General features: G+C 44.6%; 1 protein-coding gene across 2 annotated transcripts in view; it reads left to right on the top strand.

Moving 5' to 3' along the window:
• Positions 1-17,344, top strand: part of LOC129849275 (cyclin-dependent kinase 18-like) — a 55,549-nt gene that overhangs the window by 24,355 nt on the left and 13,850 nt on the right. For both annotated transcript variants that reach the window (XM_055916204.1, XM_055916213.1), the window contains 3 exons: positions 6,994-7,142; positions 8,692-8,835; positions 10,572-10,628. In XM_055916204.1, the coding sequence (XP_055772179.1) occupies positions 6,994-7,142; positions 8,692-8,835; positions 10,572-10,628 (350 nt within the window). The remainder of the gene's footprint in view (positions 1-6,993; positions 7,143-8,691; positions 8,836-10,571; positions 10,629-17,344) is intronic.

The raw sequence follows: 17,344 nt of genomic DNA, 5'->3' as shown, positions 1-17,344 counted from the left end.
TTTACAGTGGTCACATCAGAGGAGCCGTCTTTACAGTGGTCACATCAGAGGAGCCGTCTTTACAGTGGTCACATCAGAGGAGCCGTCTTTACAGTGGTCACATCAGAGGAGCCGTCTTTACAGTGGTCACATCAGAGGAGCCGTCTTTACAGTGGTCACATCAGAGGAGCCGTCTTTACAGTGGTCACATCAGAGGAGCCGTCTTTACAGTGGTCACATCAGAGGAGCCGTCTTTACAGTGGTCACATCAGAGGAGCCGTCTTTACAGTGGTCACATCAGAGGAGCCGTCTTTACAGTGGTCACATCAGAGGAGCCGTCTTTACAGTGGTCACATCAGAGGAGCCGTCTTTACAGTGGTCACATCAGAGGAGCCGTCTTTACAGTGGTCACATCAGAGGAGCCGTCTTTACAGTGGTCACATCAGAGGAGCCGTCTTTACAGTGGTCACATCAGAGGAGCCGTCTTTACAGTGGTCACATCAGAGGAGCCGTCTTTACAGTGGTCACATCAGAGGAGCCGTCTTTACAGTGGTCACATCAGAGGAGCCGTCTTTACAGTGGTCACATCAGAGGAGCCGTCTTTACAGTGGTCACATCAGAGGAGCCGTCTTTACAGTGGTCACATCAGAGGAGCCGTCTTTACAGTGGTCACATCAGAGGAGCCGTCTTTACAGTGGTCACATCAGAGAAGCCGTCTTTACAGTGGTCACATCAGAGGAGCCGTCTTTACAGTGGTCACATCAGAGGAGCCGTCTTTACAGTGGTCACATCAGAGGAGCCGTCTTTACAGTGGTCACATCAGAGGAGCCGTCTTTACAGTGGTCACATCAGAGGAGCCGTCTTTACAGTGGTCACATCAGAGGAGCCGTCTTTACAGTGGTCACATCAGAGGAGCCGTCTTTACAGTGGTCACATCAGAGGAGCCGTCTTTACAGTGGTCACATCAGAGGAGCCGTCTTTACAGTGGTCACATCAGAGGAGCCGTCTTTACAGTGGTCACATCAGAGGAGCTGTCTTCAGAGTGGTCACATCAGAGGAGCTGTCTTTACAGTGGTCACATCAGAGGAGCTGTCTTTACAGTGGTCACATCAGAGGAGCTGTCTTTACAGTGGTCACATCAGAGGAGCTGTCTTTACAGTGGTCACATCAGAGGAGCTGTCTTTACAGTGGTCACATCAGAGGAGCTGTCTTTACAGTGGTCACATCAGAGGAGCTGTCTTTACAGTGGTCACATCAGAGGAGCTGTCTTTACAGTGGTCACATCAGAGGAGCTGTCTTTACAGTGGTCACATCAGAGGAGCTGTCTTTACAGTGGTCACATCAGAGGAGCTGTCTTTACAGTGGTCACATCAGAGGAGCTGTCTTTACAGTGGTCACATCAGAGGAGCTGTCTTTACAGTGGTCACATCAGAGGAGCTGTCTTTACAGTGGTCACATCAGAGGAGCTGTCTTTACAGTGGTCACATCAGAGGAGCCGTCTTTACAGTGGTCACATCAGAGGAGCTGTCTTTACAGTGGTCACATCAGAGGAGCTGTCTTTACAGTGGTCACATCAGAGGAGCTGTCTTTACAGTGGTCACATCAGAGGAGCTGTCTTTACAGTGGTCACATCAGAGGAGCTGTCTTTACAGTGGTCACATCAGAGGAGCTGTCTTTACAGTGGTCACATCAGAGGAGCTGTCTTTACAGTGGTCACATCAGAGGAGCTGTCTTTACAGTGGTCACATTTATTGCAAAAAAAGAGAATAACACAATCAGCTCGCAGATCAGAATTACCATCTTGGTTCGTTAGGGAAGTTTTATCAACATAATATCCCCTTCAGTCGCCCATCTCAGCTGGTAAGCAGCTACATCAAACTTAAAATGACAAAAAAAAGTCAGTCACACCTGAATTAGGCTGATTAATTCAGTATCTCATCCCACAGGCTAACAATCGCAGACACACCGCACATCTACAGTGTTACAGCTAACCTAATGAGACATTCCAAATCAGTTAAGATTCACACACAAGCCTAACACAATTACCACTCCACTACTGCAGGGCTAGCTCCTAGCTGTCTGTCTGTCTGTCTGTCTGTCTGTCTGTCTGTCTGTCTGTCTGTCTGTCTGTCTGTCTGTCTGTCTGTCTGTCTGTCTGTCTGTCTGTCTGTCTGTCTGTCTGTCTGTCTGTCTGTCTGTCTGTCTGTCTGTCTGTCTGTCTGTCTGTCTGTCTGTCTGTCTGTCTGTCTGTCTGTCTGTCTGTCTGTCTGTCTGTCTGTCTGTCTGTCTGTCTGTCTGTCTGTCTGTCTGTCTGTCTGTCTGTCTGTCTGTCTGTCTGTCTGTCTGTCTGTCTGTCTGTCTGTCTGTCTGTCTGTCTGTCTGTCTGTCTGTCTGTCTGTCTGTCTGTCTGTCTGTCTGTCTGTCTGTCTGTCTGTCTGTCTGTCTGTCTGTCTGTCTGTCTGTCTGTCTGTCTGTCTGTCTGTCTGTCTGTCTGTCTGTCTGTCTGTCTGTCTGTCTGTCTGTCTGTCTGTCTGTCTGTCTGTCTGTCTGTCTGTCTGTCTGTCTGTCTGTCTGTCTGTCTGTCTGTCTGTCTGTCTGTCTGTCTGTCTGTCTGTCTGTCTGTCTGTCTGTCTGTCTGTCTGTCTGTCTGTCTGTCTGTCTGTGTACCAGGGAGGCCACCTGCCTGCCACTGCCACTCTAATCTTTAAGTCAATCTAATACCTAGTTAATATCCTGTGCAGCTTGTCAATTAAATCATCATTTTTTTATATTCTAACAAGTGTACTGATGGAAAGATAAATCTAATCAAATCAGTTCAGATCATTACATCAATCACTGTCATACTAACTTTTAACAGAGCCAGCCAGAGAAGAATGGATGTAGAAACATATTAGTAGCCTACAACCATAAGTTTAATTAGAAATCACATGTAGTCAGGAACCTAAAGTCAGCAGACAGTTCGGGCTCCATTTTAACAAACCTAACGCAGTGCTAAATCTATGTGCTCCATTTTAACAAACCTAATGCAGTGGTAAATCTATGTGCTCCATTTTAACAAACCTAACGCAGTGGTAAATCTATGTGCTCCATTTTAACAAACCTAACGCAGTGGTAAATCTATGTGCTCCATTTTAACAAACCTAACGCAGTGGTAAATCTATGAGCTCCAATTTAACAAACCTAACGCAGTGGTAAATCTATGTGCTCCATTTTAAAAAACCTAACGCAGTGGTAAATCTATGGGCTCCATTTTAACAAACCAAACGCAGTGGTAAATCTAAGGGCTCCATTTTAACAAACCTAACGCAGTGGTAAATCTAAGGGCTCCATTTTAACAAACCTAACGCAGTGGTAAATCTATGGGCTCCAATTTAACAAACCTAACGCAGTGGTAAATCTAAGCTCAGTCAGAAATATTTTTAGCTATTTTCACTATTACATTTATTGGCACACTTGCTGGCGTTGGCGCAAAAGGGCTGGGTTTTGATGAATAAACAAGTTGTGGGTGTGTCTAGGCTTGGCCCCTCACTGGCCAATCAGAACGTGCTCCATGGCGAAATATGTGGTTGGTTCAAGTTGTGTATTTACTGTCTTTTATGTATTGCCTTGGAATCATTCCCAATTCCAATGTTAGTCTGTTATTGTTTGTCAAATGGTTTACAGAAATTAAATAACAAAATGTAGACATATCTTTGCTAAATATGTTAACTTGAACCCATTTGCAGTCCACATTGTTCCAAGTAATTCCATGGCTTTGATGGCATTCACACGGATATAGGGGCTAGGCCTACTATAAATTGCATTATGGCTGAGCATGGACATGCCAAACATTGTCAATAAGCAAGATAAATTCATTATTGATAAGGCCTAAAAAGATAACTAATCATTCTAATCAAATTCTGAACAGAAAAACAACTTGTTTTAAAAAGGCTATTGCACATTTACAGGGACCATAATTATATAATATTAATAATAAAACAAGGCAGACTATGGAGGTTTTTACACACATCCAAACTTTTCACAGTAGCTGGAAAAAGATCCAATATACAGTACCAGTCAGAAGTTTGGACGCACCTAGTCATTCCAGGGTTTTTCTTTGTTTTTACTATTTTCTACATTGTAGAATAATAGTGAAGACATCAAAACTATGAAATAACACATATGGAATCATGTAGTAACCAAACCAAAAAAGTGTTAAATCAAAATATATTTGAGATTCTTCAAAGTAGCCACCCTTTGCCTTGATGACAGCTTTGCACACTCTTGGCATTCTCTCAACCAGCTTCCAGTTTTATGAAGATACTCCTACACATTCACACTCCAGAATATGTGAATGTGTACAACGCATCCGACGTTGTAACCATAAACCATGAAGGTGAATCATACTATTTAAAATATATATATATTTAACTAGGTAAGTCAGTTAAGAACAAATTCTTATTTACAATGACGCCCTAGGAACAGTGGCCTAACTGTCTTGTTTCGGGTGAAGAACAACAGACTTTTACCTTGTCAGCTCAGGGATTCAATCTAACACCCTTTTAGTTACTAGTCCAACACTCTAACAACTAGGCTACCTCCCGCCCCAATAAGATTGGTTGTAATAAAATTAAACTGAAAAAGAAGAAAATAAATGTAAAATGTAATGATTTCATAAAATCGACAGGATAAAAAGACACGCATTGCTGTTTGAAACGGAAAACAAGCAATTTTTTACATGTTACAGTTTTACAGGTTACAGATAACTTCTAAATACGAGGTTCACCGGTATTCAGAGGTACTCATCTCTCGTTTCATGATGGGCATGGACACGTAGCCTACATCATGGAGGGGGTTTTAATCATGTCCAAAACGGGACCTACATGACTAAAATAATGTGGGCCTCCATACAATGCATAGATAAAAAGTGAATTTCAGCTCACAGTTTTACTCCTCTCAAACTTGATATTTTAAAATAATAATATTTTAATTAATGATTAAGATTTTTTCCCAAAAGGTTTCAGGAGGCAAACCCTTTATCGGCAGTCTTGCCTACTTCGCGATTGCATTGGGCAGGCCAAAAAAGCCTTAATGGAGAAGAGGGCAGGCTATCCTTGGTTTTTAATCAAACGAAATGGGAAAAACATTAGATTAATGTAAACATACAGGCATCAAAAGCACATTGGGCTACTCTTGTTCCATGTGCATATGGGCAGTGTGTCGGATAGGCTGCGTTTCCGCTGTCAAAATGCATGCCATAACAAACTGTGTAACCGCTAACACCAGCTTTTGGTTGGGCTTAAATATCCCCATCAGCGCACGCTGAAATTAGCACTTTGGATCATGTTTTTACAGGACACATCTCAAATATTTCCACCCCTCCCATCTGAGCGCAAGCGAGCTGATATAAGACAGGTAAATTGCCGAACATGGCATTATTGCTGGAAAATGCCAGTGCACCCGTTTTTACATGACGCAATTGCAAACTAATATACGTTTGACACTAGAGACGCCTTAACGCCAGCAAGAAATAGAGCCCTTCATGTCTGTCCACTTCTCCAATGATTGTGCTTCCTAACTTGCCATGTGAGAGCCTGCAGTCTGTCCTTTACTACATAATTCACTTCATCAGATAAATATCTCCCATCTCAGACAGGATAGGACTAGAACATTGTGTGTGTGCATGTCTCACCTGACCTGGCCCCAATTAAGAGCAGACAGATCAAAGGGTTGCTGTAACTGTGATATTTAAATGAGCCAAACAGGCTCCCTTTCATTCTCTCTCTCTCTGTGCCCACTCACAGCAGGAATATTAATCAAACTTAGAACCATTCATCTATTGCCACTTCCTTCCATCCAATTCCCCCTCTCTCTCCTTCGTTGATCTCTCTATCGCTCTTTTGTCCCATCTGTTTTTGTCACCTTATTTTTCTAAACACTGAGAGCTACTTGCCTCCTAACTTTTAGCTCAACTCAAATCTAACATCTAAATCTCCATCATCACCTGCATGGATGTACACCCAAAAATGGTCTCTGTGTGAGTCTCTGTATGTAGGAGTAGCCAGGGCTTTTTCATTTCCACTAATAAAAGGCTGTGATACTGTATCTGTCAGAGAGAATAAGTAGACAGAGGGATACAGACAGAGAGCGAGAGCTCACTGGGCTCACACTGGTTGAAACAATCCTCAACTAACCTGTGCCCCTGCACACGGACTCTGTACCGGTACCCCTTGTATATAGCCTGGCTACTGTTATTTTACTGCTGCTCTTTGATTATGTAATTTTTTACTTATTTTCTTAACTGCATTGTTGGTTAAGGGCTTGTAAGTAAGCATTTCACTGTAAGGTCTACACCTGTCGTATTCAGCGCATGTGACAAATTGATTTGATTTGCTGTTATCACATTACGTTGAATCAACATTGAATAGTCATTGAGTTGATGTCTTTACCTTCTGAGAGAGAGAGGATATCTCCCTCCGTTTAGCCACATGCTCACACGCTTTTGTTAACAATCAGTGTCCCCATGGAAACACGGAGTTAAAGAGCTCACCACAGTCTACATCAAACACCCCGAGAGGCAGCGGGCTGAACACACATACGCATGTGCACACACATCCAATAAGTATCCACACATAGGCACACACGTATTCACATACACAGAGGTGTCAGTCGATGCGATGGAACAGACATATCCACTCCAAACACATCCAACAGCAGTTAGACCAACAACCCATTCACACACAGGATCAAACCAAGGCTGAAACACAAGCTGTTCAGAGGACTGTAAACACTCACACATATTTCCACACTGTAGCTGATGCAGCCTTGTGTAGTGTCTGAATGAGTGCTGTATTTTTTTTATTCGTAAACTGTAATTGTCCACTCAATCTGCTGTGTACAACACTGAAGAGAGGTTGTTCAAGCAAGCCTGTCCGTGTGTGTTGAAGGCTACAATATGGAGTATCTCATCATCTGTGTGTTAAATGTTTTCCATAACTCTAAAGTGTGCGTTCTCTCTCTCTGTCTGACCTGCAGCACTGACTCCAGACAGCCTGACCCTGCCGTCGCTGAACCCTGAGGCCAGTCCCAGTCCAGTGAGCCCTGAGCCTGCCACGCCCGGAGCACAGTCCCCCTCCTATCGCCAGTACCGCAGCAAAGCACCACACCGACACTTCTCTATGGTGGTGAGACAGGGAGGGAGAGTTAGGGAGAAGGAGAAATAGGAAAGTTTAGAAATGATAAAGTTCACATTGACATGCCAATTAGTATAGTCTAACTCACAACAGTAAAGTGGTTTCAATCCGAGAGGAACTGCTATACTGAGAGGGACACTAAAGCAAATATAGCCTCCTGTACAAATGTAGGTAAAACTTTACTTGAAGGGGGTATACATAAGACAATCATAACACCTTTACAAAACCAGTTATTACACCTTTATGATATCAAAAGAGCTACTGACTGGGTTCCTCTCCTCCCTCTCAAAACTGAGTGGCCATAACTTCCTCTCAGCAGCAGCAGCTGCTACACAGCCCACAGGGAATTACAAGCCATCGTCTGAATGTTCTTTCTTTTCCACATAACCCACCGGGCCAGACATCTTTAGTTCAAAAATTCAGCCATCTTACTTTTCAACAAAAATAACTGCAAAGAGCGACAGTCACAAACACGTGTTTGTGCATGCACACACACACACACACACACACAAACACACACCCTGGGGAAATTCACATACACACAAACACCTTATTTCAGACAGTTCCAGAAGTGTGGTGCAGGGGGGAAGTGTGAGATAGATAGTCACTCACAGGAGAAACTGTGTCATAGTGGAAGAACAGATTAACAGAACAGAGGATTGATTCGTCTGGTCCTACATTAAGACAGGTCTGCATTCAGAACCACAGACAGAATAGAAACACAAACAGAAGATTACTTTCTCTAAATAATGATCGTCAAATCATCCCTAGCTTTAAGTAGACACAATCACTCCTTACCTCTACACTGTAAAAACCCGTCACAACATTAACCTAAAACTAACCCTACAAATAGCACTGTTGGCCATTTGGAAAGTCAGTCAATCAATTAGCATTACATAATAATACTGTTTGCAATACTCTTTGGATACTATGAGATCAGAAAGGTTCAGAGTTCAGAAGCAAAGTTGAAAACTATATTGCACATGGAAATTGAGATAGGGGTGGGCTACGGAGATAGGCGGGGTGGGCTACGGAGATAGGCGGGGTGGGCTACGGAGATAGGCGGGGTGGGCTACGGAGATAGGCGGGGTGGGCTACGGAGATAGGCGGGGTGGGCTACGGAGATAGGCGGGGTGGGCTACGGAGATAGGCGGGGTAGAATTAACAGCGGGGTGGGATTAACAGCACATGATCTGTAGTAGTTTGGACCGAAAATACCATATACCATTTAATGTGTAAATCAAACTATATTTTGTGTCATGTAATACTGTGATAGAAGTACCATGTATGTGAAAGTTATGAATAATTTGTATGTAACAAAATGGCAGTGTTTTTAGTAAAACAAAGTCCTCCGGAGAGGGTGGGGTGGTGGATGGAGCAATAAATAATAATAATAATAATAACAATAATAATAAACCTGTTCTGGTGCAATGTGTCATTGATCATGTGAGAATATTGCCCATTTATGGTGTGTGTATTTGCACAAATAATGATTGATTGTGTGAGTGTTGCATATCGATGACTGATTGATTCTCTGCAGGATGTGAGTAAGCGTATGTCTCTGCCCATGGACATCCGCCTGCCTCCAGAGATCCTCAAAAAGCTGCAGATGCAGAGAGAAATGGAGAATGAGAACTCTCCTCCCTGCAAACCCCTCAGCCGCATGTCCCGACGGGCTTCACTGGTTAGTACCGCTATACCCTAATACAGTTGTTCCCAACCTTTTTCGGTTACTGTACCACCAAGTGAATTTTGCTCTGCCCGGAGTACCCCTGAAGAACCCCCTCATTTGAATTTTACCAGTAGGCCTATGGTCTCATGAGTCTTCAAGTACCCCCTGTTCCTTGTTGGGAACAACTGCTCTAATACCCCAATACCCTAGCCCAAACCCCTCAGCTGCATGTCACTACGGGCTTCACTGGTTAGTATCACATACCTCAAATCCCTATATACCCATACCGCAATACCCTAATACACCAATACCCCTATACCCTAAATCAATCCACTCAGACACATGTCGTGACACCCATACTACAGTATCCTAATACACACATACCCTAATACCCTAAATCAAACCCCTCAGCCGCATGTCCCTGCAGGCTTTACTGGTCAGTAGACTACCCCATGTACCCAATACCATGATCCCTAAACCATATGGTCATAACCTTACTTTCAGTGCCATGAAAAAGTATTTGCCCCTTTCTAAATTTCTCAGATTTTGCATATTTTTTTTTATACTGAATGTTTTCAGATCTTCAATCCAAACCTAATATTAGATAAAATGAACCTGAGTGAACAAATAACACAACAATGACATACTTATTTCATTTGATTGATAAACAAAGTTATGCAACACCCAATTCCCCAGTGTGAAAAAGTAATTGCCCCCTTACACTCAATAACTGGTTGTACCACCTTTAGCTGCAATGACTCCAACCAGACACTTCCTGTAGTTGTTGATCAGTGTCTCACGACGCTGTGGAGGGATTTTGGCCCACTCTTCCATGCAGGACTGCTGTAACTAGTGACATTTGTGAGTTTTTAAATCATGAACTGCTCATTTCAAGTCCTCCCACAACATCTCAATTGGGATTAGGCCTGGATTTTGACTAGGCCATTCCAAAACTTAAAATGTGTTGCTTTTTAGCCATTTTCATGCAGACTTGATTGTGTCTTTTGGATCATCTTAGTCCTGAGGCAGCAAAGCATCCCCAAACCATCATACGACCACCATGCTTGACTGTTGGTATGAGGTTCTTACTGTGGAATGCAGTGTTTGGTTTTCACCATAATGTCATCCAAAAACCCAACCCATGTCATCCAAAAAGTTATACTTTTGAATCATCTGTCCATAAAACATCGTCTTGAAAACATTGTCAGAGTCTTGATGATCATCCAGGTGCTTTTTGGCAAACTTGAGTCAACTTTTTGGACTACATGGGTCCCATTATGCCTGGCGAGAACCAAACACTGAATTCTACAGTAAGACCCTCATACCAACATTCAAGCATGGTGGTGGTAGTGTGATAGTTTGGGGATGCTTTGCTGCCTCAGGACCTGGACGACTTTCCTTAATAGAAGGAACCATGAATTCTGCTCTGTATCAGAGAATTCTACAGGAGAATGTCAGGCCATCTGTCAAAGTCCAGACCTAATCCCAATTGAGATGTTGTGGCAGGACTTGAAATGAGCAGTTCATGCTTAAACTCAAATGTTGCTGATCTACAGCAGTTCTGCATGCAAGAGTGGGCAAACATTTCTCCACAGCGATGTGAGAGACTGATCAACACCTACATGAAGCATTTGGTTGCAGTCAGAGCTATTGAGCGTAAGGGGGCAATTATTTTCTCACAAAGGGGGAATTGGATGTTGCATAACTTTATGCTAACTTTAGGCTACCTTCTGTATTTTTCCATACAGTCTGACATTGGCTTTGGAAAGCTGGAGACGTACGTGAAACTGGGAAAACTGGGAGAGGTAAGAAAGTCGCTATGGTTACGCGCTTTCAGCTGCAGTTTAAGGCACACATCCAGCTGATTTAATAGGTGCAGGATACAGAGAAATTAGAATCGTTGAAACTAAAGGTGTGTGGGTATTCCCAGTGTGGTTATTCAGTGTGTGGATTTTCACCTTCTATTTACCCCCTGAGATGAGGAGAATTTGTGTATTTCATAAATGAAAGTAAAATAAAGCTTTCTATAAATGTTAGAATTATGAAATGATGTGTTGAAAAGCAGAAAGACTACATTCCAAACCTATTTCTAAGTTGCTAGGTCAAAACATGTGGTAATTAGCATTGGGGTGGGATTGGCACATGGAACATGGGGTTGGTTGTCCCTATCAACTCCAATATAACCATATATTAATTGGGGACATTGCCACTGCCAGTATACAATAAATCCCAAGCTCTTTTGTGCTGTTGCTATAAAGACCTCCCTTACCAGTAAACACGAACACCTTTGGCCGACATATCAAAATGTCTTGGGAATATGTAGTGTGGAGAGCGTTTACACATTGGAAAGACGTCGCCGAGACATCAGAAAAGAATGTTGATGCCTGGCCGACATATAAACAATGTAGAATTTAGAATGTAGATATTCTAAATACATCTGAGACGTCTTGCCAATTAGCAAACGATGTCTAAACTGCATCTTCCCGATTCATCATGTATACATCCGTTGGGCAGAGGAATCTGTGCCATCGGTTAATTGCCTCACACATTTTTCTCTGACACACCCACACAAACTTACTCAAAATGTCATATGTTGTTCTCAAGGTATAAAATGTAGAATTTTGTTTGAAATATTGTTTGATCAAAGAAAGGCTATAGTGCTTCATTTCCTGTTCCAAAAGGAATAAGCTACTAGCAAACACTGTGACAACCAACTACATACTGGTTGTCACATGTGGACAGAGTGTGTTTGATTGCTTATAACTAACTCCATGTTGGAATAAGAGGACAAAAATGGTCCCCATTTCAACCCAAGGCCTTTCTTTCTATAATGTTGAAAAGCGTCTTGTAAGATATACTGGTGCTGAGAACTACACGGGAGTAAAACGTCTGACAAGCAACCCCGGTCTCCCCTACTGCATACCTAGTTCTACATCGCAATATTAGATTGATTTATAGAACTGGTGTATGTACTCTCACACAGTGGCTACTTATCTGTTGTCTCAGACTGTACTCATGAACGCTGAGTTACTGTTAGTGCAGAGGAGCAGTCATACTAAATAGCCTACATCTGTCCTAGTCATGCTCAGTCATTAGGGTCAACAACTGGGCTGCATCTCATTACAGAAAGTTGTCCCCTTCCATCTGTCCTCATTCACAATAGCTGGATAGGTGTAAGCAATCCCTGTATTTAGTTTCCTTCATATTGCTTACACCTATGCAGTCCTGCCAGATCTGTGAAGGGGTGAACATGGAAGACAGCAGGGTGGGAGCAGTGTTCTGAAACACATGTCCTAACAGAACTAGTGTCTGGTCAACCATGACTGCTCATCTACATAACAAGGTGGTCATGTTTAAAATACATTACATCCTGCCATGGGACAAAAAAGAGACAACAATGACAAAGCTACCTGGTAGCCAAACAAAACTTCTTTATAAGTTAGGGATAAGGTTAATGTTAGGGATAAGGTTATTGGGTAGGGTTCGTGTTAGGGATAAGGTTATTGGGTAGGGTTCGTGTTAGGGATAAGGTTATTGGGTAGGGTTCGTGTTAGGGGTAAGGTTTGGGGTAGGGTTCGTGTTAGGGGTAAGGTTATGGGGTAGGGTTCGTGTTAGGGATAAGGTTATTGGGTAGGGTTCGTGTTAGGGATAAGGTTATTGGGTAGGGTTCGTGTTAGGGATAAGGTTTGGGGTAGGGTTCGTGTTAGGGGTAAGGTTATGGGGTAGGGTTTGTGTTAGGGGTAAGGTTATGGGGTAGGGTTTGTGTTAGGGATAAGGTTATGGGGTAGGGTTTGTGTTAGGGATAAGGTGATGGGGTATGGTTAGTATTGGGGTAAGTTTATGGGGTAGGGTTCGTGTTAGGGATAAGGTTATTGGGTAGGGTTAGCGTTAGGGATAAGGTTAGTGGGTAGGGTTCGCGTTAGGGGTAAGGTTATTGGGTAGGGATAAGGTTTGGGGTAGGGTTCGTGTTAGGGATAAGGTTATTGGGTAGGGTTCGTGTTAGGGGTAAGGTTTGGGGTAGGGTTCGTGTTAGGGGTAAGGTTATGGGGTAGGGTTCGTGTTAGGGATAAGGTTATGGGGTAGGGTTCGTGTTAGGGATAAGGTTACTGGGTAGGGTTCGTGTTAGGGATAAGGTTATGGGGTATGGTTAGTATTGGGGTAAGGTTATGGGGTATGGTTAGTATTGGGGTAAGGTTATGGGGTAGGGTTCGTGTTAGGGATAAGGTTATGGGGTAGGGTTAGTGTTAGGGATAAGGTTAGTGTTAGGGTTCGTGTTAGGGGTAAAGTTATTGGGTAGGGATAAGGTTTGGGGTAGGGTTCGTGTTAGGGATAAGGTTATTGGGGTAGGGTTCGTGTTAGGGGTAAGGTTTGGGGTAGGGTTCGTGTTCGTGTTAGGGATAAGGTTTGGGGTAGGGTTCGTGTTAGGGGTAAGGTTATGGGGTAGGGTTCGTGTTAGGGGTAAGGTTATGGGGTAGGGTTCGTGTTAGGGATAAGGTTATGGGGTAGGGTTCGTGTTAGGGATAGGGTTATGGGGTAGGGTTAGTGTTAGGGATAAGGTTATGGGGTAGGGTTAGTGTTAGGGATAAGGTTACGGGGCAGGGTTAGTGTCAGGGATAAGGTTATGGGGCAGGGTTAGTGTTAGGGATAAGGTTATTGGGCAGGGTTAGTGTTAGGGATAAGGTTATTGGGCAGGGTTCTCGTTAGGGATAAGGTTATGGGGTAGGGTTCGCGTTAGGGATAAGGTTATGGGGTAGGGTTCGCGTTAGGGATAAGGTTATGGGGCAGGGTTCGCGTTAGGGATAAGGTTATGGGGTAGGGTTCGTGTTAGGGATAAGGTTATGGGGTAGGGTTCGTGTTAGGGATAAGGTTTGGGGTAGGGTTCGTGTTCGTGTTAGGGATAAGGTTTGGGGTAGGGTTCGCGTTAGGGGTAAGGTTATGGGGTAGGGTTCGCGTTAGGGGTAAGGTTATGGGGTAGGGTTCGCGTTAGGGATAAGGTTATGGGGTAGGGTTCGCGTTAGGGATAAGGTTATGGGGTAGTGTTCGCGTTAGGGATAAGGTTATGGGGTAGGGTTCGCGTTAGGGATAAGGTTATGGGGTAGGGTTAGTGTTAGCGTTAGGGATAAGGTTATGGGGTAGGGTTAGTGTTAGGGATAAGGTTATGGGGCAGGGTTAGCGTTAGGGATAAGGTTATGGGGCAGGGTTAGTGTTAGGGATAAGGTTCGCGTTAGGGATAAGGTTATTGGGTAGGGTTCGCGTTAGGGATAAGGTTATTGGGTAGGGTTCGTGTTAGGGATAAGGTTATGGGGCAGGGTTCGTGTTAGGGATAAGGTTATGGGGCAGGGTTAGTGTTAGGGATAAGGTTATTGGGCAGGGTTAGTGTTAGGGATAAGGTTATTGGGCAGGGTTCTCGTTAGGGATAAGGTTATGGGGTAGGGTTCGCGTTAGGGATAAGGTTATGGGGTAGGGTTCGCGTTAGGGATAAGGTTATGGGGCAGGGTTCGCGTTAGGGATAAGGTTATGGGGTAGGGTTCGTGTTAGGGATAAGGTTATGGGGTAGGGTTCGTGTTAGGGATAAGGTTTGGGGTAGGGTTCGTGTTCGTGTTAGGGATAAGGTTTGGGGTAGGGTTCGCGTTAGGGGTAAGGTTATGGGGTAGGGTTCGCGTTAGGGATAAGGTTATGGGGTAGGGTTCGCGTTAGGGATAAGGTTATGGGGTAGGGTTCGCGTTAGGGATAAGGTTATGGGGTAGGGTTCGCGTTAGGGATAAGGTTATGGGGTAGGGTTCGTGTCAGGGATAAGGTTATGGGGTAGGGTTCGTGTCAGGGATAAGGTTATGGGGTAGGGTTCGCGTTAGGGATAAGGTTATGGGGTAGGGTTCGCGTTAGGGATAAGGTTATGGGGTAGGGTTCGCGTTAGGGATAAGGTTATGGGGTAGGGTTCGCGTTAGGGATAAGGTTATTGGGTAGGGTTCGCGTTAGGGATAAGGTTATTGGGTAGGGTTCGCGTTAGGGATAAGGTTATTGGGTAGGGTTCGCGTTAGGGATAAGGTTATTGGGTAGGGTCCGCGTTAGGGATAAGGTTATTGGGTAGGGTCCGCGTTAGGGATAAGGTTATTGGGTAGGGTCCGCGTTAGGGATAAGGTTATTGGGTAGGGTCCGCGTTAGGGATAAGGTTATTGGGTAGGGTCCGCGTTAGGGATAAGGTTATTGGGTAGGGTTCGCGTTAGGGATAAGGTTATTGGGTAGGGTTCGCGTTAGGGATAAGGTTATTGGGTAGGGTTCGCGTTAGGGATAAGGTTATTGGGTAGGGTTCGCGTTAGGGATAAGGTTATTGGGTAGGGTTCGCGTTAGGGATAAGGTTATTGGGTAGGGTTCGCGTTAGGGATAAGGTTATTGGGTAGGGTTCGCGTTAGGGATAAGGTTATTGGGTAGGGTTCGCGTTAGGGATAAGGTTATTGGGCAGGGTTCGCGTTAGGGATAAGGTTATTGGGCAGGGTTCGCGTTAGGGATAAGGTTATTGGGCAGGGTTCGCGTTAGGGATAAGGTTATTGGGCAGGGTTCGCGTTAGGGATAAGGTTATTGGGCAGGGTTCGCGTTAGGGATAAGGTTATTGGGCAGGGTTCGCGTTAGGGATAAGGTTATTGGGCAGGGTTCGCGTTAGGGATAAGGTTATTGGGTAGGGTTCGCGTTAGGGATAAGGTTATTGGGTAGGGTTCGCGTTAGGGATAAGGTTATTGGGTAGGGTTCGCGTTAGGGATAAGGTTATTGGGTAGGGTTCGCGTTAGGGATAAGGTTATTGGGTAGGGTTCGCGTTAGGGATAAGGTTATTGGGTAGGGTTCGCGTTAGGGATAAGGTTATTGGGTAGGGTTCGCGTTAGGGATAAGGTTATTGGGTAGGGTTCGCGTTAGGGATAAGGTTATTGGGTAGGGTTCGCGTTAGGGATAAGGTTATTGGGTAGGGTTCGCGTTAGGGATAAGGTTATTGGGTAGGGTTCGCGTTAGGGATAAGGTTATTGGGTAGGGTTCGCGTTAGGGATAAGGTTATTGGGTAGGGTTCGCGTTAGGGATAAGGTTATTGGGTAGGGTTCGCGTTAGGGATAAGGTTATTGGGTAGGGTTCGCGTTAGGGATAAGGTTATTGGGTAGGGTTCGCGTTAGGGATAAGGTTATTGGGTAGGGTTCGCGTTAGGGATAAGGTTATTGGGTAGGGTTCGCGTTAGGGATAAGGTTATTGGGTAGGGTTCGCGTTAGGGATAAGGTTATTGGGTAGGGTTCGCGTTAGGGATAAGGTTATTGGGTAGGGTTCGCGTTAGGGATAAGGTTATTGGGTAGGGTTCGCGTTAGGGATAAGGTTATTGGGTAGGGTTCGCGTTAGGGATAAGGTTATTGGGTAGGGTTCGCGTTAGGGATAAGGTTATTGGGTAGGGTTCGCGTTAGGGATAAGGTTATTGGGTAGGGTTCGCGTTAGGGATAAGGTTATTGGGTAGGGTTCGCGTTAGGGATAAGGTTATTGGGTAGGGTTCGCGTTAGGGATAAGGTTATGGGGTAGGGTTCGCGTTAGGGATAAGGTTATGGGGTAGGGTTCGCGTTAGGGATAAGGTTATGGGGTAGGGTTCGCGTTAGGGATAAGGTTATGGGGTAGGGTTCGTGTTAGGGATAAGGTTATGGGGTAGGGTTAGTGTTAGGGATAAGGTTATGGGGTAGGGTTAGTGTTCGGGATAAGGTTCGTGTTAGGGATAAGGTTCGTGTTAGGGATAAGGTTATGGGGTAGGGTTCGTGTTAGGGATAAGGTTATGGGGTAGGGTTCGTGTTAGGGATAAGGTTATGGGGTAGGGTTCGTGTTAGGGATAAGGTTATGGGGTAGGGTTCGTGTTAGGGATAAGGTTATGGGGTAGGGTTCGTGTTAGGGATAAGGTTATGGGGTAGGGTTCGTGTTAGGGATAAGGTTATGGGGTAGGGTTCGTGTTAGGGATAAGGTTATGGGGTAGGGTTCGTGTTAGGGATAAGGTTATGGGGTAGGGTTCGTGTTAGGGATAAGGTTATGGGGTAGGGTTCGTGTTAGGGATAAGGTTATGGGGTAGGGTTCGTGTTAGGGATAAGGTTATGGGGTAGGGTTCGTGTTAGGGATAAGGTTATGGGGTAGGGTTCGTGTTAGGGATAAGGTTATGGGGTAGGGTTCGTGTTAGGGATAAGGTTATGGGGTAGGGTTCGTGTTAGGGATAAGGTTATGGGGTAGGGTTCGTGTTAGGGATAAGGTTATGGGGTAGGGTTCGTGTTAGGGATAAGGTTATGGGGTAGGGTTCGTGTTAGGGATAAGGTTATGGGGTAGGGTTCGTGTTAGGGATAAGGTTATGGGGTAGGGTTCGTGTTAGGGATAAGGTTATGGGGTAGGGTTCGTGTTAGGGATAAGGTTATGGGGTAGGGTTCGTGTTAGGGATAAGGTTATGGGGTAGGGTTCGTGTTAGGGATAAGGTTATGGGGTAGGGTTCGTGTTAGGGATAAGGTTATGGGGTAGGGTTCGTGTT

This window comes from Salvelinus fontinalis, chromosome 3 (assembly GCF_029448725.1).
Source record: "Salvelinus fontinalis isolate EN_2023a chromosome 3, ASM2944872v1, whole genome shotgun sequence".
NCBI classification, from domain to species: Eukaryota; Metazoa; Chordata; class Actinopteri; order Salmoniformes; family Salmonidae; genus Salvelinus; species Salvelinus fontinalis.
This window is presented reverse-complemented; position numbering and strand designations above follow the sequence as displayed.